The sequence below is a fragment of the Lampetra planeri genome, chromosome 6, assembly GCF_965212315.1.
Source record: "Lampetra planeri chromosome 6, kcLamPlan1.2.h2, whole genome shotgun sequence".
Taxonomy (NCBI): Eukaryota; Metazoa; Chordata; class Hyperoartia; order Petromyzontiformes; family Petromyzontidae; genus Lampetra; species Lampetra planeri.
Genome location: NC_136112.1, coordinates 6,720,793 through 6,744,538, shown reverse-complemented (window position 1 = coordinate 6,744,538; position 23,746 = coordinate 6,720,793). Strand labels below are relative to the sequence as shown.

At 43.9% G+C, this 23,746-nt stretch overlaps 1 protein-coding gene across 3 annotated transcripts in view; it reads left to right on the top strand.

Moving 5' to 3' along the window:
* The window catches only part of LOC144719461 (ARF GTPase-activating protein GIT2-like), a 71,511-nt gene that overhangs the window by 44,459 nt on the left and 3,306 nt on the right, over nt 1–23,746 (top strand). Inside the window, exons 8-19 of one of the 3 annotated variants that reach the window (XM_078595392.1) lie at nt 4,074–4,168; nt 4,724–4,769; nt 6,225–6,273; nt 6,381–6,453; nt 11,829–11,926; nt 12,450–12,561; nt 13,066–13,193; nt 15,332–15,484; nt 18,574–18,825; nt 20,116–20,277; nt 21,154–21,236; nt 22,693–22,779. In XM_078595392.1, coding sequence (XP_078451518.1) covers nt 4,074–4,168; nt 4,724–4,769; nt 6,225–6,273; nt 6,381–6,453; nt 11,829–11,926; nt 12,450–12,561; nt 13,066–13,193; nt 15,332–15,484; nt 18,574–18,825; nt 20,116–20,277; nt 21,154–21,236; nt 22,693–22,779 — 1,338 coding nt within the window. Of the gene's footprint in view, nt 1–4,073; nt 4,169–4,723; nt 4,770–6,224; nt 6,274–6,380; nt 6,454–11,828; nt 11,927–12,449; nt 12,562–13,065; nt 13,194–15,331; nt 15,485–18,573; nt 18,826–20,115; nt 20,278–21,153; nt 21,237–22,563; nt 22,780–23,746 lie in introns of all 3 variants that reach the window. The other 2 variants (XM_078595391.1, XM_078595390.1) reach the window with 2 other exon arrangements.

Genomic DNA, 23,746 nt, shown 5'->3' with positions numbered 1-23,746 from the left:
GTTAGTCAAAAGCTACTGTGAGGATAACTGGAGTTCGCATGATGGTTTATGCTCCTTGAGATCAGCAAGGTATTGTGGTTCATTTGTCGCAAGCACTTTTCTGTATAAGGAGTGTGACATGTTTTCGCTCAGCAACCGGAAGCCAATGCAGCTCAATAAATAATATGGTATATCGTTGCTGCTTCAGTTGAACGTGTACATTAAGCAATGGGTACATTAAAATAGTGTGTATATTCCTGCCACTGAGAAGATAGGAAGGTCTTGATACTTTGGCTGGCTGGCTTTATTCAGGAAATATTAAGGTTTACAGAGAAAGTCTTAAAGTCACTGGGGAGGGTAGGAACGTAATCCATCATGGGAAGACCCTCGTCCAGCAGTGGATCAACGGTGGCTGCTGATTATGATGAAGGCTGTTGTTAGCTTTGCCATTTGCACCTTTGTTAATCTCACTCCGCAGCAGAGTCTATGCATACAGCTGAGGATAGGGCAAAGGGTATTCACAGTGAACACCTTGCATGCAATTTTAATACCAATGAATTGTGTCCTGCCCAAGCTCACATACTTTGCTTACAATACAATGATGTTTCTGATATGAATTTGTTACCCGTGTAGTACACTAACATAATTTTAGAGCTGGACATAATTGTTACTGCACAAAAACTAAAAAAATGTTGTAGGATCCGTCAAGTTAAGCATAATGCATTTAATCTGTTTCATTACGATTAGTCTTACTGGTCTGCCGGGATATTCAGCAGCTTCAAAAACACGAGCAATGAAAAGGCTGCCAACCCAATCAATGTAATGTGGAAGCAGAAAGAAAATTGAAATGGATGCTTTATTGAAAAACAATGAATCCCACGGGGCAAATTAAGGGATGTAATTTGTAAGCCTTCTTTATGTTCTGTGGGAGCTGAAGAAAATCAATAAGGCACCATTCTCCGCACAATCTCGCCGGCGGTCTGATTGTACACCTAAATCAAATGCGAAGTCCCTGCGCGAGGCATAATGTTAACTTATCGGTTGTTTTGAGCACAATTTATACGCGCAAATTTAGCCTTTGGTGGAGTTTTACTTTGCAGTGACACACAGATTGACGTTGAAGCCAGCTCCGGTCACAGTTATCATATAGACTGCTTTATGTTTCTGTTGGCAAAGAGTCGGCATGCCTCTAACAGTGTATTTTTAAGGCCTCTTTATAACTAAATTGATTTGAGCAGACTAGTTCAAAAGCATTTTGACGAGCGTGAATATGACTGCCGTTTAATTTGTGATAGTCACGTATTCTTCCGTATCACATTTGAAAGCTCAACGCACGAATTTAAGGGCTCAAAATAGATAGATTTTTTTGGGGTCAGATCGGGTAAATAAAGCACGTCATAAACCCCCTCTTTCATCCGACACAGACGGTGAATTAAGTTGTCCCGTGAACGAAAGTGTCAATTACCGCTGTAGCACATCGGTGTGTTAGGGAGAGAAATCGTGCAGCATTTAAATGGGTGCGATGTTTCACTTATAGTTACAACCAACACTGTTCGACAGGAGCCTGAATTGTGAAAATATCCTCCGGTCCTTGGGGCCTTAAATAGGGGACGTGACATCATCAATGTACGTCTACAAAGGAGCAGAGAAGTGGTAGGAAATGATACATAGAGGTTAATGTTTTCGCATAGGTCGTTATTTAAACAATACTTATTACTTGACATAATTGAGTCATTAGAATGCTTAAAATAACATAATTTATGCAACTACATTAACCTTTAAGTGTCACTTCCTGCCACTCCGTGGCTTCTTCACACATGCTAAAAACTCCCATCAAGGAAACATCCCATTGGGGGGGAAAGCCACCCTGTAATGTGGAATTAATGAAGGAAATTAGTAACTTAACCTTGAATAGTTTATGCCGGTATAATTCATGTGCACTAACATGCATGATGAATTCACGATGAAAACATGATGAAAACAATGAGAACAACCAAAAAACTAGGTCAACTATGAGGTCAACTGAGAACACTTCTCCCATGAATTCCTACTTGGTCTACTTCGTAGACTCTTGGGACGCTGCCATGGAAACTTAAGAATCTTCATTGTCAACACCCCATTTCCAGAAAACTCATTGATATTCACGATACGGCACATGCCGTTGTGCACGCACACATGATGACATCGATGCACACTGTGGGCGATCGCTTTGTGACTAGTGTCACCGTCTCACGCCTGCCCCCTAGGCGTGTGTAGAGTGGCAGGGGTACGCTCACGAATGGGTTAGCGAGCGGAGCCCAGCGGTTATCGTTCAGCAATGTGGCACTGCCCGTACGCCGTCCCCTAGTCTGAGTCCACGGGTGGATGGTAGCTCCAGGAGTGAATTATTGATGTGCTCTATCGGAGACTGCCCTTTTCAAGGAGCCATGAGTTATAAATACCTCGTGGAAAGTCACAGCTTTCCTTGTGAAAATGCTGTGAAAGTTATTAACAATCGCTCCTCTTCATCTTGAGAACAAGTTTGCTGTAGCAGGCCTCCGACCTGGAAAACCTCTCTGCGTGCAGTACAACGTCGCATCTCCAATCGTCACATATCCATATTTATGCAATGGTATAACTGTAATTTCCAATATAGATGTTCACAAATATGACATTTTCAAATACAGTCATGTAATCTTAATTGTGCATACATTCACTTCCAAGCACACTGAATTTTCCTGTATTCAAAGTAATTTAGACTTTCTTTTTTCCCAGTATCTTATTTGTGCACAGTAGTGCTATCCCTTTCTCTCCATGTTCACATATTTGACATTTTCACATAAGTTTAGTTTATTTTGATTTGTTATATGGATGATCCCGTTTAGCCAGTTTCCTGGCAAATTTCACAAAGCAGATTCGTGGTGCTGCATGAGCATAGATCCATGGTGCGTGATAACACACATCTGCCTCAATCCCCAGTGAGTTGGATTTACGACGTTGTACCATAAAGAGAAATACATACATACCTGTGACAGATTTTAGTGGCATTTCACTACAGTACAAGCTTATTAGCACGGTTGGCTACAGTGCGAAAGAAGTTCAACATACATACACACAAAAGCAAAGGCAGCTTTACTTGCACACACGTGCAGTATTGCATCGTGTCCTGAACAGTGTCTTCCGATGTGTGGTTCTAACACCATACGGTGTCAGAAGTCGCCAGATTCATCCGATAGATCGCGAAACAATATCAAGCTTGGCAAAGTGACAGATGTGGGCGTTGGTGGCGCATGCCTGTAATCCAGCACTGTGGAGGCAGCAAGGGTTGGAAGATCACACACACACATGTTGTGAAACTCCATTCCCATGGATGCCGAGGAGGAGCCAGGAGATTTTAGTACGCCAAAAATGTGGACTCCACCTCTTCTGCCTGTGTGGGATAGAAAGTTTTTTTTAAAATCCTTTATATTAAGTTCACTTGCTTGCGTGCTTGCGTGCTTGCTTGCTTGCTTGCTTACGACCGTGCAAATCTTTCGGTCGTTTTTTAACCCACTTCCCGTGATCCAATTGAGCTGACATTTTGCTACACAGACTCGTTGTGCGTGACAATTAATTTTCGTGAAAAAAAAATTCCAAAATGTTACACTGTTAAGGGGAAAAAATTTTAATATTTAATTACCAATTGCTTAATGGTGGCAGACAATCATCTGACCCATAGGTGGCAGCCATCTCAAGCCAGAGGACGAGAGGACTCTAGCCGCCACGCATATAAAGGATTTATAGTGAAAAACTTTGTTTTTACGGGTTAATTTTTTACCTCCTCGTAAGTATGGGTTTTCTCCGGGTGCACCGGTTTCCTCATACATTTTCTGATAACACCCTAATATATGTAGAGGACCGCAGAGCTTGGCCAATTGTTGGCACCGGCTCACCGCGTGACTTCCTTCCCGCTTGTCTGCGGTTCTTCGTGCCTCTTGAGTCGTTCTCTCTTCGAGAGCGAGCGAACACTGTATGCGTTACAAAGTCAAATTACTATGATTATTATCAAACGAAATCTAGCTCTATATTCACGATTTCATAATGCGGCGCAAACGTTGCTCCGTCACTCCCGACAGGCTCGCAGGGTATCACGAGCTGGCTGAGAGGCTGTTGGAGTGTCAGTATGAGCTGACGGATCGCCTGGCCTTCTACCTTTGTGGAAGGCGTCCCGGTGAGTTGGTAACAGCACTGACAGACGTACATTTTACTGGGGGAAGGCAATTTTGAGGAGACCTCCATCGAGCAGTGGATTGACCATTTCTGATGATGATTATATAATCATCAAAAGGACAACATCCCTTTGTTTGGAGTTCTAAAAATAAGTCTTTTGAAGTGCATATTTTGACTTGAAGTATATTTTCATCTTATTTATTTTTAATTCATGCTCCAAAAGGAAGTTATGACTGCGATCGGTTTGACACAATGGAGGCGATGCGACCTTCACATTTGCATTCATGCTGTGCAGTGAATGTTGATTATACATCATCGTCGTGCCGATTGGTTCAAATGCGGAACGCATTATGAGCATACATTATTATTGTCAATTCCTTTGCAGTACTTGAGCCTCTGCATGGATTTTAATAGCTGCGACAGTGTTGAAAGGCACCTGCAAAGCATATGCCTCCCTAGCTTTATGAAAGTTGTAATAGTTTGTCTGAAAATGCATGTGGCTTGTACGACAGGTGACTTTGACTCTTGCGGGTGCTTGTTAATGTGTTTGTAACAGACCACAGGAGTGGCCAGCACTTCATCATCCCACAGATGGCTGACAGGTAAGGGACTGCAATCTATTAAACACCTCTTAATGCACTTCGGTTTTTCATGACAGCCACTCAGAGCACCTCGCGTGCATTTGTTCCGAAATTCCTGCAGTGTCGTGTACCAACGCTGGGAAACAATTTGCACTTGTTGCCAAAAAAAGATCTAAGTGTTGTTAACCCTTTGAAGCCACATAGCAAAGTAACCAGGTGGCATTTTTTCGAAGGAAATCCACGCGTCGAAACTGGTGTTGCATCCGTCCTCCGCTATGCTTGAACATTATTGAGTAGACTATAATTATCAAGGTGCGAAGGATGTGCCTTACATTGAATTGTAAATTAATCTTATACTCATAGGTGTAAGCCTCCCTCTATAATTCGAAATAGTGTGCAACTTAGACCATTGTTAAAGGCAATTGTGTGTGTAGAATTCACTGTTGGAATTTTGCTGCGGTCGTGTTTAAAATAAATATATTACAATCTTTTGCAACAGAAGGACACCAAAGTAAGTATCTTTTAAATTTAAAAGCCATCTCACTGTGATCAAATGTTCAGTATGATCATGTCTTACAGGTATCTAGACAAGAATGAAAGACTTGATTGACATACACAATTTTATTATAGCATAGCGACTGAAAATATTGTGTTGCCGTAAACACATTTATCGTGTATATTCTATCTGATTTAAAATACTTTATATTATAATGCATGACCCTTGCAATGCCAATATGTTGCTTGCTTTTGGATAACATATTAAAACTAAAGGATATTTATCATTGGCATTTAATGTTCAGCTGCTGATGATACGGGAAATTATCTGAGATGTTTAAAATCCTCGTTTTTAGAAATACGTTTAACTTACAATGTCAGTGATTGACTTTGCTTTGTGCTTCATGAAACTCCAGTAATTTATGGGTGACGGGATGGCTGAAGGGTCAGATCACTGAGCCAGCACTGCTGAGATTTCTTGTTCGATTCTGGCCCAGGTCCCTCAAGTATCATCCAAGTCACCAAAGACTGTGCAATAAAAAAAAATAACATTACATTTGGTTTTCATTCAACTTGCCGAGATATTGGTTATAAAGATAAAAAAAAATATTGGTTTTGACTGACACATAATGAGCTCTGCTCATTAATCGGGCACATGGGAATGTGCATTGCCCTCTAGTGCGGATAAACGAGCTCTTACTTGAAGGGAGCTCAGCTGTTTCGCATTATCTCCTTCTTTCTGCAGACCATTATGTGATCTGCAAGAGGTCTAAACGGTCACAACTTTACTTCACAACGTGCAGCACATTTGAAATTAAATAAGGGAAATGACAGAGCAGGAACAATTTGCCATAAAAACCCAACAAGTCATAAACATGTCTCTCAGCATTGACAGGACTATTTGCACATTAAAGTTTGCAGTGTATCGTGATGGTTTTGGCTGGTCTGTGATTTGACTTTGTTCTGTTTGTTTACGCTCAGCCTGGATCTCTCCGAGTTGGCGAAAGCTGCAAAGAAAAAGCTTCAGGCTGTAAGTGTTCTCTGAAGCCCTCCGCAGTAAACTCATGATCGCTGCAAGAGAATGTTTTTGCGCACGGTTGCGTGCACTTTATGCTTTTCATGTGTTTTTTCCAACAGCTGAATAATCACCTTTTTGAGGAGCTGGCAATGGATGTGTACGATGAGGTGGATCGAAGGGAAACAGACGCAGGTTTGTGTTGCCTACTCGCAGGGGCGGTTTCTTCATTAGGGCGATTGGGCGACGCACCACCAATGTCATTCAACCACAGAGTCACGCTAGCCGTCACTGTGCCTCTGGATATAGTCCAATCAGCGTCATGTCACGTTCTGTGGAGTACCGCCTCTTTTTGGGCGATTTCACTCCGGCTGAGAATCGCCCCGAGTGGCCCCATAGACTTACATTCAAAGATGTTTTTTTTCGAACGGGGGCGCTGCAATGCATTCTCTATGGCTTCCGGGAGGGCTCGCACTAACGTGCTTACGTCATCATACGTAAGCACGTTTCATCCAACAATATAATTTGTCGCCACCTAGTGGAATCTTTAATAAAAGAAACTTGAGTGGATTGTATATTAATAGTGAGTATAGAAACAAACAAGATGTATTGTAAGAGTCACTTTATTTTTCATTAATATTAAAGAAGTGAAGTTGCCTTTACATGCTTAAGCTGTTAATTTATCCTTTGCATGGGTGGACCTTATCCGTATCAATCATCCAGACATTTGCCCCCCCTGAGAGATTTTGCAGGAGCCGCCACTGCCTACTCGGACGATGACGTTTCTCATTGTAATAAGTTCACGCATTTATAATTGTGTTTCACAGTGAATGCGCACACACGTTTCTTCACTGCAAAATAGGAGTGGATGCTTGAAAATTAACACTCGCATTGTTATGGTTTCTCAGCATGCCTCCCTCAAGTTTCCTGAAAGCTACATTAGTAGATTTTTCTCGGTTTTTCTGCAGCGCAAATGTTAAATCAAGGCATTTTTATTCTCGATTTGAAGCTTTCGTGACTGCAGGAATCCACACTCTTTGGTTCTTTCGGTAAAGTCACGTAGGTAGAAAAATAATAGATCACGACGTTTTGATTGCAAAGCAAGCAATCGTCATCAGGTGGAACAAAAACAGCAAGAGCCTACTTCAGCAGTTCTTTCTTGCTGCGGTTGTCCCACCTGATGACGATTGCTTGCGTTGCGATCAAAACGTCGTGATCTATTCTTATAGGGCTATAAATGTATGGAACAAATCTTTCTGGATTATAAATTGCTCTTAGGTTTTTATTACCCTGAGAAGTGTGCTTATGTTGCGAGTTTGGCTATGAGGGAGCTCGTGTTATTTTTTTTTATTAAATAAAAACAATTATTGCTATTTGAACTTCAGAGTGAAAAGTTAATTCAATTTATTAATACTGTAATAATATGAGACTCAGCTTTGGCAAATTACAGAATTTGAAAAACATCATGTGAGAGCTTAATAGCATCTCTTGAAATGCAAGGGTTTTATGGTACAGTTAATAAACCAGACAGACGTAGTTGTGACTTGTTAGTAAACGCATAAAAGACACTCAGACCAGCAGTAGGTAGCCAGTCTTATTATAGAGAGCCTGGATGGAGTGTTTAACTTTTAAAACAAATAAAAAAGCCGATTGTAAAACCAGATCCAGGCTATATTTGAGGCTTTAATTTGAATGTATTTATTTATTTACCACGTTATAATCATTGCCAAAAAAACTTGGTCTAATAAGTTGCAGGGTGGGTCCTGAACGCACAAGTGGTTAGTATTAATTTTATTTAACGAGACAGTGCAGCTGTTTTTAAAGACATTGTACTAACCGCAGATAACCATAGCGACACGACTGCACTCTATGATAGCTGGCGCCAAACTGTGCCACACTCCTTCCCGTATGGCATTGTGAGAGCCTCGGTACCAATAAACTTATTTGATTGGATTCCGTTTTCCATCGGAACAAGAATATCTATGAAATTACCCTTATTTTGACATTTTTTAATGTATATGTTTTAATATTTAATTGAGAATCAAGCCATATATCTAGAAATTTGTCATAGGCGATATTTTCGATGGTGGAACTGTTTACACAAGGGGTCCAGTTTTAAAACAGATGTGGGCTCCCAAAGGACAAAACGTCACCGTGCCTATGTTTATAAGATCCGTTGAATATTGTTGAGATCAAGCTGCGATTTTATTCCTACTTCATTGACAGATGAAGCAGGAATATGAAGTATCATATCATTTGCAAAGATGACTTGATAGTCTTGATTTGAAGCTTTCGTGACTGCAGGAATCCACACTCTTTGGTTCTTTCGTTAAAGTCACGTGGGTAGAAAAATAAAATAAATCAATAAATAATCAATCACGACGTTTTGATCGCAACATATAAGCGGCCGTCCTCAGGCGGAAAAATAACACTGGTCAACACACTTTTTCTGGCATAAGGTATTCCAACGGTTTTAAGGTATTTTTGGGGTGCTGATTCCAAATCTGGCATCAGTTTTTGTCTATCACATCAGGTTTTTGAGATATCAAATATTGCATTTTCTATAAAAACTGCAGAAGAAAAATATTAAATAAATGTGGATATTTACATAAAATGATATTATAAACACACTATCCTAAAATACAGCACCATATTTTGACACTAGATCAGTCACTGGCTCGCAACAACTTGCAATCATAAGTGACAGAGTTAATTTCTGGTAAAATCAATGAAAATGGGGTATGCCGATAGCATAAAAATGAGATGTGATAGAGCAAAATCTGAGATCAGATTTGGAATCGGCACCCTGAAATTAGTCTAAAACAGCTGCAAAAGTCCAGGCCAGAAAATAATGTTGTTTTTTTGTTGACCAGTGTAAATCCAGCAGTGGAACTGCTAACGTGCTGCTCATGGAGCTCCTAGACTCGTGTGCGGAAGCTGCTGTGGTGTAATGATTATCACACAGGTCTTGTGATCCTAAGGTCACCAGATCGATCTCCCGGTGCAGCAGTTTAAACATTGAGACATTTTTTTAAAAATCCCCACTACCTCTGTTCACCCAACAGTATAAATGGGCAGGACTACAGGTCGCCAATTGGCAGGTCCACATGTGGTGGGGAAAAGTTCGAGTACCCCCACTTCCAAGACTTCTTGCCAGCTTGGAAGAGTAGGCCAAACTATCATGAGGCCTCCTTTGCCAGTAGCAAAATATAATAATAGGTTTTTACCCTTTTTTCTGGCAACAAAACTGACACCTTTTTTCAAGTAATCATGTTTGCATTAACCACAATACCTGTGGTCAAAATGCAAAAAAATGCTTACCCCGAACCGTCATACTCTGATAGTGTGTTGTCTTTGAATTGTACGCCTTTTGGCGTCATCTGATCCAACACCATGTGAGACTGGGCTCTAAGAAAAGCTGTCTGGTGTGGACCAATCAATTTCAAGGACAATGCATACATTATCAGAGTTGTGGTTTTTTTGCATTCTGACCGCATGTATTGTGGTTAATTGAAACATGATTCCTTCAAAAAAGGTGTCAGTTTTGTTACCAGAAAAAAGGGTAAAAAACCTATTATTATTAGACCAAACTACCCTTTTGCGTGGCTCTCACTAGCTGTCTGCAGTGGAGGTCCGTATGCCAACAGTGGCATGAGCAAGGAATTACAGGGCCGCACTTTAACATTTTACTCATGAGGAATTATTCTGCAGTCCAAAAAATGGGGAGACTTTGAGTCCTGCCTCTAATCTTGGCTGCCCTTAGTCTCACTTTCACTGTACACCCACCTCGCAGCAGCCATTTCAGGTTAAGCCAATCTAGATAAAAACCCTGTTGCGTCTCGTTATTGAGTTGAGTCGGTCTGATGGATTGCCCCCCACGGAACGCTCATTATGGGCAAGGTTGGCATGGAAAATGCCCCCAACCCCCATGCACAGAGCCCATTTGAAACAGTTATTTAATTTAGTCCGTGAAGCTGAACGTACTCTCAGCTGACCTGGACGTGCCAGCCGCGGGAGAGTGCAAGAGCTTAGATTTATGTTCACGTGATGTAGGCACGGCTTTAGTTGTATGGCTACGGCCGTGCTTTATACGACAGTGACACTTCTCAAACGGCCCTTTGCATATTCGTGTGCGAGCGCACATGCACGCGTGTCTGATCTGACCCGATTTCTCTAACTGTATATGATGAATAATAAATCCTTCACAGTACAATTTGGTGTCAATAATGTATGTATGTTGAGCTTCTTTTGCACAGTATGTGGCCAATCGTGCTAATCAGAGGTGTGTAAAGATAAATGTGGTGCTAAACATGCCACCACCCGACACAGCCAATTAGTAAGGTTTGTCACATGAGCAAAATGTGCCAATTAGTGTATTGGAGAGTTAACCCACAACATTTACAATTCCAGTACGATGTTTTTCTGATGATTACAACCAGCTTCATTGGCTAATTGCCTGCTTAGCTGATGTGTTAAACCAAAATATGGCATTTTCAAAGCTTAAACCAAAAAAATAACAGAAAAATGTCAGATGTGAAAATTTTGGGCTGTGGACCTTATTCACATTGGCTTAGAAAAAAGGAAAAACACAGCCATGCTTGCATTTTGCCGACTCCACTAAATTAGGAGCAAGTACAAAAATGTGTGCGTTATTTTATAATTGATAATTTCGAATCAAAGTCTTGGAATGGTTTAGGAAGCTGTTCTTTGAAGTGGACCCACCCTGTAATTTTCAGGGCATTGTGATTGTCATGAAATCTCTCCCTCTTCAACACCCGCACATGTTGTGGCCCTTCCCCTACGCCCCTGGTTGTGCCAGTACAATCTTTTATTTTCATGTCAAACCAATTTTTCTCCAAATGTAAATTTTAAAGAAACCTGTGCACTTTGTAAAGAATGTTTGTTAGAGCTTCCTCTATTTACCATCATCATAAGATGGCAGTTTGAGCTAGGTCAGTAAAGTTATCTGTACACACATACATGCTTGATAGCATGAAGATTTGATCATATTAGTTTAATTCCTATAATCTTCCACATATTCGTCATGATGTTGATGACCCATAATACAGGTTTTTTTGGGTTAGATTGCGTAAATATATAAATGTGTCGTTAAACCCGCCACCACCCGACACAGCCAATTAGTAAGGTTTGTTACGTAAACAGAACGTGCCAATTCGTCACGAGTACAGCACACCGGTGTGTTGGAGAGCCAAGCCACAACATTTACAATCTGAGTACGACGTTTCGCCAGTAAATCCGGCGCCAGCCGGATGTTGATGACGCACATCGTATCGAGATGTTGACGGTTGTTGAAACAATCTGAAAGTTTATTAACTCCCCCCCTACCCCCACTATGGGGGTAAAGTGTGGGAAACTCACACCTCTTTCAGCATGTCTAACCAGCATGAGTGAGTAGGCCAAAATACCCTCGAGAGGGGGGGCCACTCCAGGAGGAGGCCCCTCAGCCAGCGGTGGCACGAGCCAATAATTGCAGGGCCGCCCTCTTTACCCCTTTTTTCGCGGTCACCCGAGCTCATAGGACGTGTGTGTGCACGTGCGGTGCCTTGCAGTGTGGCTTGCAACGCAGAACCACAGCATGCTGCTGAGCGAGCGCACCGTGGTGCCGTTCCTGCCCGTCAACTCGGAGTACTCGTCAACGCGAAACCAGGCAAGCCGTGCTTTACGGGGCAAGGGTGTCGGCCGGAGGAAAATACACGGCGGAGTAATGACAATTAAAAAAGCTTGTAGGCCGATGGCCAAATCACCCGGAAAGCGCCCGATCTCGTCAGGCCCTCGGAGTCTACGGGAGGGACGACTCTGGATAGCGCTTAGATGGGCGACCACTATGTGTATAACAGGTGTTATAGGCTGCTACGGGGCTCCGTTGTGGCCAGCAATGAGCAGTGCAGCAAAATCCATTCTAGTGTACTATCCCGCCACGTTCATGCCTCACCGTCTTGACCAACCCGCACTGACCAGCCTGGTGAAGTATGGCCAACACACCCCACGTCGAGATGGAGACAGGTGCCTCTGCTCTGGAGGCACGGGCTGCTGCTGATGGCGCTGGCTGCTGCTGCTGACCAATCGGGCTTGTAGGGGCGCTACAACTGTTTGCCGGTCAAACGCAGCGGTAGTCGTAGCGTTTTTCTCACTCTGCTCTCGCACGGCACCTCTTGATCCTTGTTCTCCAGGGCCGGCAGAAGCTGGCGCGCTTCAACGCTCGCGAGTTTGCGACGCTCATCATCGACATCCTGAGCGATGCCAAGAGAAGGCAACAAGCCGTGACTGCTCTAGGGCCCAAAGGTATCCAGCCAACTCCCCCCCCCCCTCTGTGTGTACACACAGATTGGCAAGAACACCTTTAATATGCTCCCAAGCGCAGCGGCGTATGGGGAGCCAGGCAAAGCAGTGTGCTGTGGCTCTTTGGTACAGTGAATAGTAATTAACAATGCAGACACTGTGTTAAAGAACTTCAGCACCATTGGTCACTGGATCCGGTCAAGTGACTAACTTATCCACAATCATAATGTTGTGGGTTCAAATCTGTATAGGTTATTAACAAAACCATTTTAAGGTCAATAACATGAGTACCGCTTTGTGGAAAGTCCGCGGTGGCTTGCTTGAGGAGAAACTGGCTGCTACAAGAGGTGTTTGTAGTTTCCACCACGGGGTCAGGATGGACATTATCAAATAAGAGAGTCCGGGCTGCAGTGGTCGTCACGTCGAGCTCTTGAGGTCAACTTATTGCGGAAGCGGCCCATATTTCTTTTTCGGGTTGACCTTGAACCCCGCTCCCCATGCCGGCAGACGTTCACCTGACGAACCGGAACGAGAACGCTCGTCCCGCGGACGACCAGCCCGACTACGACAGCGTCGCCTCGGACGAGGAGCCCGACTCGGAGCAGGGCCCCCACGGCAGGGGCGGCCGCAGCAAGGTGGTGCACCGCTCGTCCGCCACCGCCGCTCACAGACGGCTTCCGTGGCCACGCTCCTGCCCACAACCGCGGGCAGCTGGAGTCGTCTGCTTGGCAGTGTGCTCCGGTGCATGGGAATCAAATGGCATTTTTTTTTTTTATAAATTTTTATTTAATTTTTTACCTACGTGACTTTACCGAAAGAACTAAGAGTATGAATCCTTGCAGTCACGAAAGCTTCAAATCTAGAATCAAATGGCAGTCTCCTGTTTCCAACTTCCCCCACCTCGTGGTCAGCTGCTTTGTCCTCCTCCGACCGGCGCGCGCTCCAGTGCAATAGCGCCGCCTGCACGCTTGATGGCTGCACCGCTGCCTCGGCTAGCCGGCGTGCCGTGCCAATGCCCGTGCGACTCGTACCAAAGCAGATCGAGGCGCAAAGGGGCCTTGTTTGTAAATATGTTGTTCTGTGTCCTTGCCTGAACCGGGCAGACTGGAGCGTGTTTGAATCAATCTCTGGTAAATATTTCATCGGTGCTGTGATCCAGGACATCAAAATTGTGTATGTGTGTGTGTGCGCTCAATGTCGAGGGTTTGTCAGGTGACCTTCGTGTCTTTTTGGACTGTAAATGAACACGTGATTTGTTTACTTTGGTAGTTTTCAGAGCTCAGTTGTTTTCCGTTGATGTAAAGGTCAACTTAAAACTACCCTTTACCCATCGTCGCACAGACAGCAGTTTCACAGACACGTCTACATGTAAATACTGAATTAGATTCGTTTATTTAGAGCTGTCTTTTTTATGCATTAAGAAGCTTGCGTTTTAACACTCATTCATAATAATTGACAATATGTACAGCAATGGCAGTAATTAATATTCAATTGCTCGACCAACAGACACATTTACATTCATTTATTTACTTATTGAGCCCACCTACTTAAGGACAAAGTAATGACATATTTAAATGATGACATATACACTTTCGCAGCCGATATTTTGGCTCTTAATTTATTTTTGGATTAGGTCACATGATCTGGCCAATGACGATACAGAAAAAAAGCCGTGCTTACTGACATTTTCAAACAATGAAAAACAAGACGTAAAATTAATGTCACTTTCTGACTATAAAAGGGCACCGTATGCTGGATTGACGAGGCAATTGCAATTTTCTTGATATAAATAACTCGGTTGATCATTGGACCGTACATTACTTTCCCATGTAATATTACAGTAGAATATATGTTGGTCCTGCGGTGGTGTAGTGGTTTAGCACAGTGCACTTTAAACCCAGCTACCCGAGTTCGATACCTGGCCGTGACTCACAGCTGCGACAGTCCTGCCAACCTTCCCCCTCCCCCCTTCACCAACCTGCTGTGACTAGCATGGCGAAGTATGGTAAAGAGAAACGTTGACTTACATTGTGTTCGTGAGTACATCAATTTGCCAATTGGAAATTCCTGGAATTTCATCTTTATTTGTAAGTACTCGTCTAACCTAGATACTGTAGATGTTTGACACTTTTTGTCGTATGAATTTGTGACAATATAAAGCATGGAATGTAACGATTATCTTATTAAGATTTATATATATATAGTGCCCTAGTCCAAGGCGCTTAACTCTACTCTCGCTTTAACTCTCCAACTTTATTCACACAAGCTTTTAAAGTTATTCACAGTGGCAATGTAATGTAAATGTCACAGTCACATTTGTTTGTGAAGTAACATTTAAAATTCGTAACCTTAGCTGAATGCAATCTAAGTGATTATTAACAAGGTATGTCTAATGTCTTATCCCTCGCAATGAGCATGACAGAAATGTCGCAGTCACCTAAAGCAAAGAATTTTCAAACCCTGCGTCTACATCACCGCCAAAGTAGCTGTTGAAATTACATTTGACCCTTGAAATACATGTTCAGGCAAGCATTGTGGTGAGCACTTTGATTGTTTGCGATAGGGCAAAGATTAACCTTTTTAGCACGCGATTGTATTGCATTGTGCTGAGCTTTTAACACATTAGTCGGACTCAACAGCAACACTATTGTGGCGTTTCCATGGCTTATCGATAATCTGAGTGGCTCCGGCTGTGCGAATGCCACACCCCGACCATTCCTACTCCTCTGTCCTTACCCCCACCCCACCCTTCCTCTCTCGCATCCCCAAGCAGAATGCCGCATTTCCGAACGACACGGATGGCCCCGTCGCCATCCGGGAATTTCTGGATGTCAAGAATGCCCTGGCAGCGTCTGAGGCCAAGGTGCAACAGCTGCTGAAGGTCAACAGCTTCCTCAACGAGGAGCTGCAGCACCTGCAGCATGAGGTGCGGCACGGCACGCACGGGGGCCCATGCTCTGCTGCCGTTACTGCTGACAGGCAACATGGGTGACACACCGGAGCCGGGCTATTTGATTAGATTTTTTGTCACGTCACAAGACGAAGTATACTTTCGTATCTCTTGCAGAGCACTGCAACCTTTCGTGTTAGAAAATGGCCCACGGAAGTGGTTGTCACAGAGCTACCTCTGAGATCCCATCAAGAGAACTCTAGTTCACACACAGCAGAAGGCAGCACTTCTCGCACGCTCTTCGTGACGCTCAAACCGATGTACAGTAATCCCTCGCCACTTCGCGGTTCAAGTTTGGCGGCCTCGGTGCATCGCGGATTTTTCAAAAATATTCATCAAAAAATAAAAATTCAAAAATACCGCCATATCGACAGCCGTATTGCGGAAAGCAGCGTTGTTTCATCGTGATGCGCGAGAGAAACGGTTTCCCAGGATGCCAGACAAAGAGAGAAACTCTCTCAGAGGCGTTGTACATACTGTACCCACGGGCACTCAGACAAGGCACGTGATTGGTTCCCGGCGCGAGATCGACGAATGAGAGCACGAGTGGATGTACAGTATCCCGTGAGCTGATTGGCTGCGCATCATCGCATCCTCTCCCATACGTATCATATGAGAGAGAGAGAGAGAGTGAATGTATAATATTAAGGTTTTATAATTAAATAGATTTAAGTAAAATATATGTGAGTGAGTGAATGTATAATATTAAGGTTTTATAATTAAATAGATTTAAGTAAAATATATATATATAAAGTATAAATATACATATTTTAAACATTCTGGTACCCACACACACATATACGGAAATTCCTAGGGGGGCCAATCCTACTTCGCGGATTTTCACCTATCACGAGGGGTTCCGGTCCCCATTAACCGCGATAAACGAGGGATCACTGTATTAATTCCCAAAGATGGAATTTAGCCAAATTAAATGCAGAACCAAATTTAACGTGCAGTCATTGGTGACTGGGTTTGTTGTCTGATTATTTAAGTATGATGGGTTGTGGCACTGCAAAACCATGAGGATTGGTGGCAACATGGAAGAGGCCTTCATCCAGTAGAGGCAATACATTTGCATATTACGGAGATGGTAATATTTGGTATTTCATACCAAATGGTATTTCATACCAAATGCATGTAATGACTCAAGGTGTTTGTTTGGCTGCATCTTTGCAGTGAGCCACATGTCACCATTCGCTTGTGCAGTGCAGCAAGTACAGACTCATGAGTGACAGTGTCATGCAAAAAATAAAATCTTGTTATTTTGCATTGCAATTTTTTGTCGTCAGCCTTTTGGTGTTTACATCCCATCACAATAGATGATTCGCAAAGCCACGCCATGTTGGCGTAAATACATTAATTGCACTCGCATCTTTCAAGAAAATCAACGTTTTGATGAATAGTAAAAGATATGTAGACGTTGATCATTTGAGTGCACGGCTCGCTAGAAAGGGCTGGTGTGTGTGCGCGTGTGAACAGTGCAGATGCACATGGCAGCACATTGATCTCCCTTATTGCGTCTGGTGTTCCTGTGACCCACTGCTGTATGTGCTGGCCAACTAGCACAAGCCTGTGCCAAATGTTGTAAACTGCTCCACCATGCATTATTATTGCCTGTCCTTCACAGAGCTGGCATGCAACACGGGTATTGATCATTGTTAATAAAAATTGCAAGCCCTGCAGCAACCCAGGTGGCCGCCTTTCTCAGTTTAAGATGCTTTAAGATTGCGTGCTTGGCCCAATTGTTCTACTTTATTGCAAAAAAGTTTTGCTGTCTGGCTGCAAGTGCTGACGTCACCGCGCACACCTGCGTGATGACGTCACCCGTGCTGACGTCACACTCCCCTTACACAGCGGCTGTGTATCCCACGCGGCAGTGCGAGTTGATACTCAAATTATTGTTGATTGAGCAATAAGGTGAATTGGTATTGTCTGGGAAAACGACGACTCATTTGATTTCACTGATGGCAAAGCTTGGTGATAACTCGTGTGACGATAATGAAATACATCACCATTTATTTATCTGAGAGAGTGTCGGTGACAATTGAGCCTCAAGACTGAGGAGGTTTCCTACATTGGGATGTTTGACCAATTTCCTAATAAGGAGTGCTTTTCTCGTGGGAGGAGAGTGCCTATTGATACTCTTTGTTTTTTTCGGTAAAGTCACGTGGGTAAAAAATTAAAATTAAATAATCACGACGTTTCGGGCGCAACACAAGCGTCCTTCTTCAGGTGGGGACAACTTAGCGAAAGCACACCGCTTAAATCTAGAATTAGTGGCTATTGAAGCAACACCACTTAGGCAAGGGGTAACACTCAAATACCTATCCAGATGGGTTCACGAATCCACTTGCTGTACTGCAATCTTGGTGACCACCTCGTAGCCTTGTCAATTTGGGAGCATTACAGACCCATGTGTTCAACCAACACCTGCCTCCACAGCGCTGGCTTACAGGTGTGCGCTACCACAACATATGCCCTGTACCTAAAGCTTTCGTGACTGCAGCAATTCATATTCTTTGGGTCTTTCGGTAAAGTCACGTAGATAGGTTCAAAAAAAATAACAACAAAAAACTACAGATTTTTTGCTATTTTCATTGAACCTATCTACGTGACTTTACCGAAAGACCCAAGGAATATATGCCCTGAACCTGGTGATCATTCCTCATTGCAACCCTGTATCATGGTCTTCCTTCATGGAGGGCATACAAACATTCAGGGGATGGGGGGTGGGGGAGTTACAACACAATAAATGTAAAAAAATTAATTGACAAATGTTAAATATTAAGCAGAATGAGTCACGATACGAATCTGCTTTTGTGGATCACGCATTCTGCTCTAGCTCTCACTCCCTGTGTACATGTGGAAAGGCTGTACAAACATTTCTTCACTTTTTTTTCACAATTTACCATTGGGGCAAACCCTTTAGAAGAAGTGGGGGGGGGGGAGTGGCTTTATTACCCCCCACCCCCCAATGCTACGGGGCTGATCTACTTGCGAGTGCTTTCGATGATGTCGGCAATGACGACGTTGAGTTGCGCTGATATTTCCTTTTTTGCCGTCAGGTCAGGAAACTGCACAGCGAGAACGCGGCGCTTCGGCAGCAGTACAACACCAGCGTCTACCAGAACCACAGCGCCCCACCCGCGGCTCCTCCGCTCGCTCCGCCGGTCGATCGCAACGATGTTGGGCCGCGGAAGGTGTGCCGGCCGTTCTCCATGTACGAGACGGGACACCGCGCCTACCACCCCGCCGGGGACGCCGCGGCTCCAGGGGAGGTGCCCGCATTCCAGAGCAGCCAGCCCTTCCAAAACAGCGTGAGTTACGTCGCCAGCGAAGGGACACCGAGCCAGCCAAAGGTCCCCAGGCGAGGCCAGCTAATTTGCTGTCTAAACTAAAACTCAACTTTCGATTTAAAGCTTTCGTGACCGCAGGGATTCATCTTCTTGGTTCTTTCGGTAAAGTCACGTAGAATGGAAATAATAAAATAATACAAATAAAACATAATGAAATTATTTATTCTATAATAAAAAAAATAAAACATAATAAAATAATTTATTATATAATAAAGTATTTTATTGTGTTTGACTTTTATTATTTTATTATTTCCATTCTACGTGACTTTACCGAAAGAACCAAGAAGATAAAACTCAACTATTATTTAATTTCACCAGGTAAGGCCCATTGAGCTGTATGGCTCTTTTTTCAGAAGCGACCTGGCTCACAAATGATAGCTCAACGAAGTGGCTTATCGCGTGGGAATTTGATAGTAGCTGAATAATCTGAACGCGTGTTGATTGATTCTAAATGTGGAGGGAAAAACCGGAGGACCCGGAGACAATTCCATGCAACCACGGTGAGAACACAAACTCCAAATATACAGCAGGCGTCAGGGTCGGGATCGAACCCACGACCTCCTCTGTACCAGAACCACCGTGCTTTGTCATCGTGATGACATCTTGATGATTGCTCTATCAATCACCCACAGGGCATCACTAATGAGTAGACCCATGCAATTCGCCGGCAATGAAGCTTTGCAACTCATCCGACATAATGCAACTAAACTATTGCATGTGTCTAATGGTGTTATAATGACAGCTAGGGGGCTGTAATATTCTTGCCATTGATATTCAAAAGACTCCCTTGCAATTCAATATAATTTTGGTACCCGGCAATAATATAGGATGATCCATTTATAGATACACGATGACATCTAATTACCCTCTTACTATCTTCTCAACAATCTCGTAAGCAAATTAGACTGGCTATGTTGGAAAACATGTAGCAGAAAAAATTGTAATAAGTGTATAGAGATTAGTGGAAGATGTAGAGAGGCTTTGATTAAAAGCGTTGTTCTCTCTATGTCTCGATATTACTTGAAATTGAATAGAGTATCTCAGACTCAAGACTGTATTCCAGCTGGTAAGGGCCATTGAGCTTAGTAGCTCTTTTACAAAGACGATCAGCCCAAGACTGTTGGCAGTGGTGTCAGTTACAGGACACTGCAGGGTAGGAATATGCAAAGTAACAAGAACAAATTGTATCTGTGTGAATCTATACCGTCGCCTGTGGGATATGCTTTTTTGTTTGCTGTGTCTCTGGGGTAGTTCTCACCACCACGCTACGTAGGGGCGGTGCCAGGCTGCATGGCTCCAGCTGGAAGAGGGCCTCTCGCAAACGCCGTGTCCTTTCCGTCGTCGCCAAACCTCGTGTCCTGGGGCCAAGAGACTCCGCACCTGGTGGTCACCTACCAGCACACCTGGACACAGGTGAGCGAGTTGTTGCTGTGCCGGCCAGCACCACGGGAATAGAGGTAGTCTCCGAGTTACGATGGTCCGACTTACGATATTTTCGACTTACGATGGGGTCGTCGTAACGCATCTCCATCGTAAGTAGAGGACTACCTGTACCTGCTTCGACAACATGATGCAGCTTGTCCGAAGATAGCTCTATGCACGAGTCAATGAAAATGTTATTTTGAATGTCATTCATATTTTCAAGAGCAACGGCCAGTGCAGAGAAACACAACAAACTGGCATACTCATCTACCGGGTGACCGAGCACAAAAGAGCATATTCGTAGTGATCCCCAGCTGTGATCTGGGATGCGATAGAGAGATGAGAGAGGCAGATGAAGGATAGAAGAGAATAGAAGGACAGAAAAAATGCCAGTAAATGTTTAAGTGGCTGTATAAATCAGAAAATGCACAGAGCAGCAAATGAAAGTCTTGCCTGGTGAACTGCAAGTTATTTTTGGCTGGTCATTTGCATTTTGTTGGCCTGTCTTCACAGTTAATGGGCATTTTTGTATAAACTTACATTTTCTTTTCACGGCTCCATTAAACTGGAAATGTCCTGGTGCAGCATTTTCTCGTTACATGTGAAACAGCTGGTGAACAATAATAAAACAGTTAATGCCTCGAATAATTCGAACATCTGCAACATGCTGGTTAGACGCTTTGGCAGTAGACGGAAATATTGCTGCTACGTTGCCGTGAATGTAAATGTGAGTGAAAGTGTTTTTTTTCCGATGGAATCACTGATCTCGGTTATCTGAGTTTTTGCTGTTACTATTGTTTTGCTTCTTTAAGTGAATGGCTTGCTTTTGCTGTTTTTGTATTGAATGAACGCACTTTTCTTCTTTAGGCGTCAAAACTGGACAAGAGACTTAGTGCTGCTGGAAGTGACTATGACAACACTCAAAATGAAGAGGAGCAAAATAACACGGGGTATGGAAGTCGGCCTTTCCTTAACCATACCGACCAATGAACCTTCACGTAGCACATGCGCCGTTATTTTCTCGAGTCATTTATTATTGTCCTTAGAAGTCGGGGGGGATTTGTAAATGTAACATACATCGCACACCAGGGGAAAACCCAACGCACCATTATCAGAATGTGTTTCCGATGCATTCAAAATAGAAGCTTACCTTGTCACGATGAGACTCCCGGAGGAATCTCGCCGAAACAACGTTATGGATTTTCCTTTTTGTGAAATTGGTCGCAAGGTCACGTTGCAAAAATGTATCTGCTGCCGCGGTGGAAAGGTTTCGCGCTGTCCGGACTTGCGAGTCCAGCGGTCGCCCCATTCGATCTCTCGGCACGGCAGTTTGAGACGATGGACAAGTTTCTTAAACCCACCCACCCCCCCCTGCCCCTGCAATTCAGAAGTATCAATGGGTATACCAGTCAGAATCAGAATATTTATTTATCCTGGAGGAATCGGATGAGCTATAAAGCTGATGTCCAGTAGAGGCGGGTAAGAACATTACAACAACAAACAATACAAAAAACATGATAGCAGTGCAAAGTACAAGAAAGGTAAACAAATCATCCAAACACCTTCGTATACAACTAAACTATACCCATCCTACCAAGCAAAGCCGACTGAGGTATTAACTTTTTTTCAGAAGAACCTGGACACAAATGATGGCTCAACAAAGTGGCCCATTATTTGGACATTTATAGCACCAACATAATCTAAAGAATTCAATACATGTTTCTAAATGTGGAGGGGAAAACCAGAGAACGCATCGGCAGTTCACGTGCGGAAAAGTTGGTCAAAAAGAGAGAGGTTCTTCTCGAGCTCAACTCGAGTAGAGGCCCTTCTGCCGCGGTGGCTTGAACAAGAAATTTCAGGGCTGCACTTTTATCCTTACCACATTGCAAAGGAAGCGTACAATAAATGCATTGGTGGTAGTGGGTCACTGCACCTCAAACATAATTTTGCAATAAGCGAGAGTGTGTTCCTTAAGCCTTTACATTCAGAGATGTCTGCAAGTTGCAGGGTGGTACCATTCACCGCTGAGGCGTAGTGCCGTTGCTTTTAAAGACACTGCACTCCCCGCAGAGTTCTGTAGCGACACGATGATAGCTGGCGCCAAACTGTGCCACACGCCCTCCCGCATGGCCTTGTGGGAGCCTCGGTACCGATAAAGTTATTTTAAGTACACGTACGTCATCGGAATGGGAAAGGGTTAAGTGCAGCCTTCCCACACCGCTGCGTATGCCCCCCCCCCCCCACTCTCCCCCGCGTGTAATTGGTGATTGTGGGCAGCAGCGGGACCAGCATTGACACGAAGCGGGTGAGGTGCGACGGGCAGGCCGGGGCCTCCCCGCTCGGGGATGGCGCCGGTGTGGCGCAGTGTCAGGAGTTGAGCGGAGACGTGGACCCTTCGCTTCCCAGCCCCGAGGACGTGATCCACAAGACGGAGCACATCACCAAGAACATCCAGGAGCTGCTGCGGGCGGCGCAGGAGAGCAAGCACGAGAGGTGCGCGTGTCTCTGCATTCTCTTCGCGTGAGCCGCGGTCCCGGCGGGTTTTATGCTCGCCGCCTTTTCAATGAAGTTCGCTCGCGTGGTACGGGGAAAGTAAACGCGTCGTAAACACGCGGTGGGAGAGCACATATCCTCCGCGCTGAAGAGGAAGAGGCCACGTTGTGCACATGCATGCATCTCAAGACGTTTAGTTTCCGTTGATTGTAAGTGCAAGTTACTTTTGGCACGAAAGATAATTAATTGATCATTTCCAGGAGTTGCTTTAATGCATGCCAGCCAGCGAGTATCCACTTGAAACAAAATGTGACCCACAAGGATCTGGTGAGCATTCTGAACAATGGGCGTCTGGATGAGTTGTGCGCTTGCGGCTTGTGTGTTTCATGTCCATCGGCCATATGCTATGCAGAGTGTTTTGCTTTGCATCCTTATGCCGAACTTTTTTTCAGTGAAAGAAAAATCACAGTTTTTTCACTGAGTGGCAATGGAAATGCAGGCATAGGAATGAGCAGAACACGGTCCCTGTATCAAAGATAAAATGCATAGCTCGTGAAGAGAGCACACTGCCAGATACCCTGAATTTTTGGTACCATCAGAGGACCACTTTAGACATCTGCTTTTTAATTGATTGGATCCTGCTGATGCCAACCAGTGCTGTCGAGCAGGTGTTATGGTGATGCTCCTTTCAAGTGGCATCCTTTGGTCTGTGGTAGTGGAGAGATATGATGATTTTTCGACAATGTAAATCAATTGCAGAGAGCTTCAAAATGTAAATTTTGAGATGCCTGTCATAAGGTTTCCGAAGATTACCGTGACACTACTGAGAAAGTAAACTGAAGCTTTTAGTTGATGTTCCTGCTTTCACGTGATGCAGGTGACGCATCGGCATGGCTCTCCTGGCCACGCGCTGAGCTTCACTGCGTTCTCTCCCTGCCTCCCCTCCTTTCAATTCCCTCCCATACGC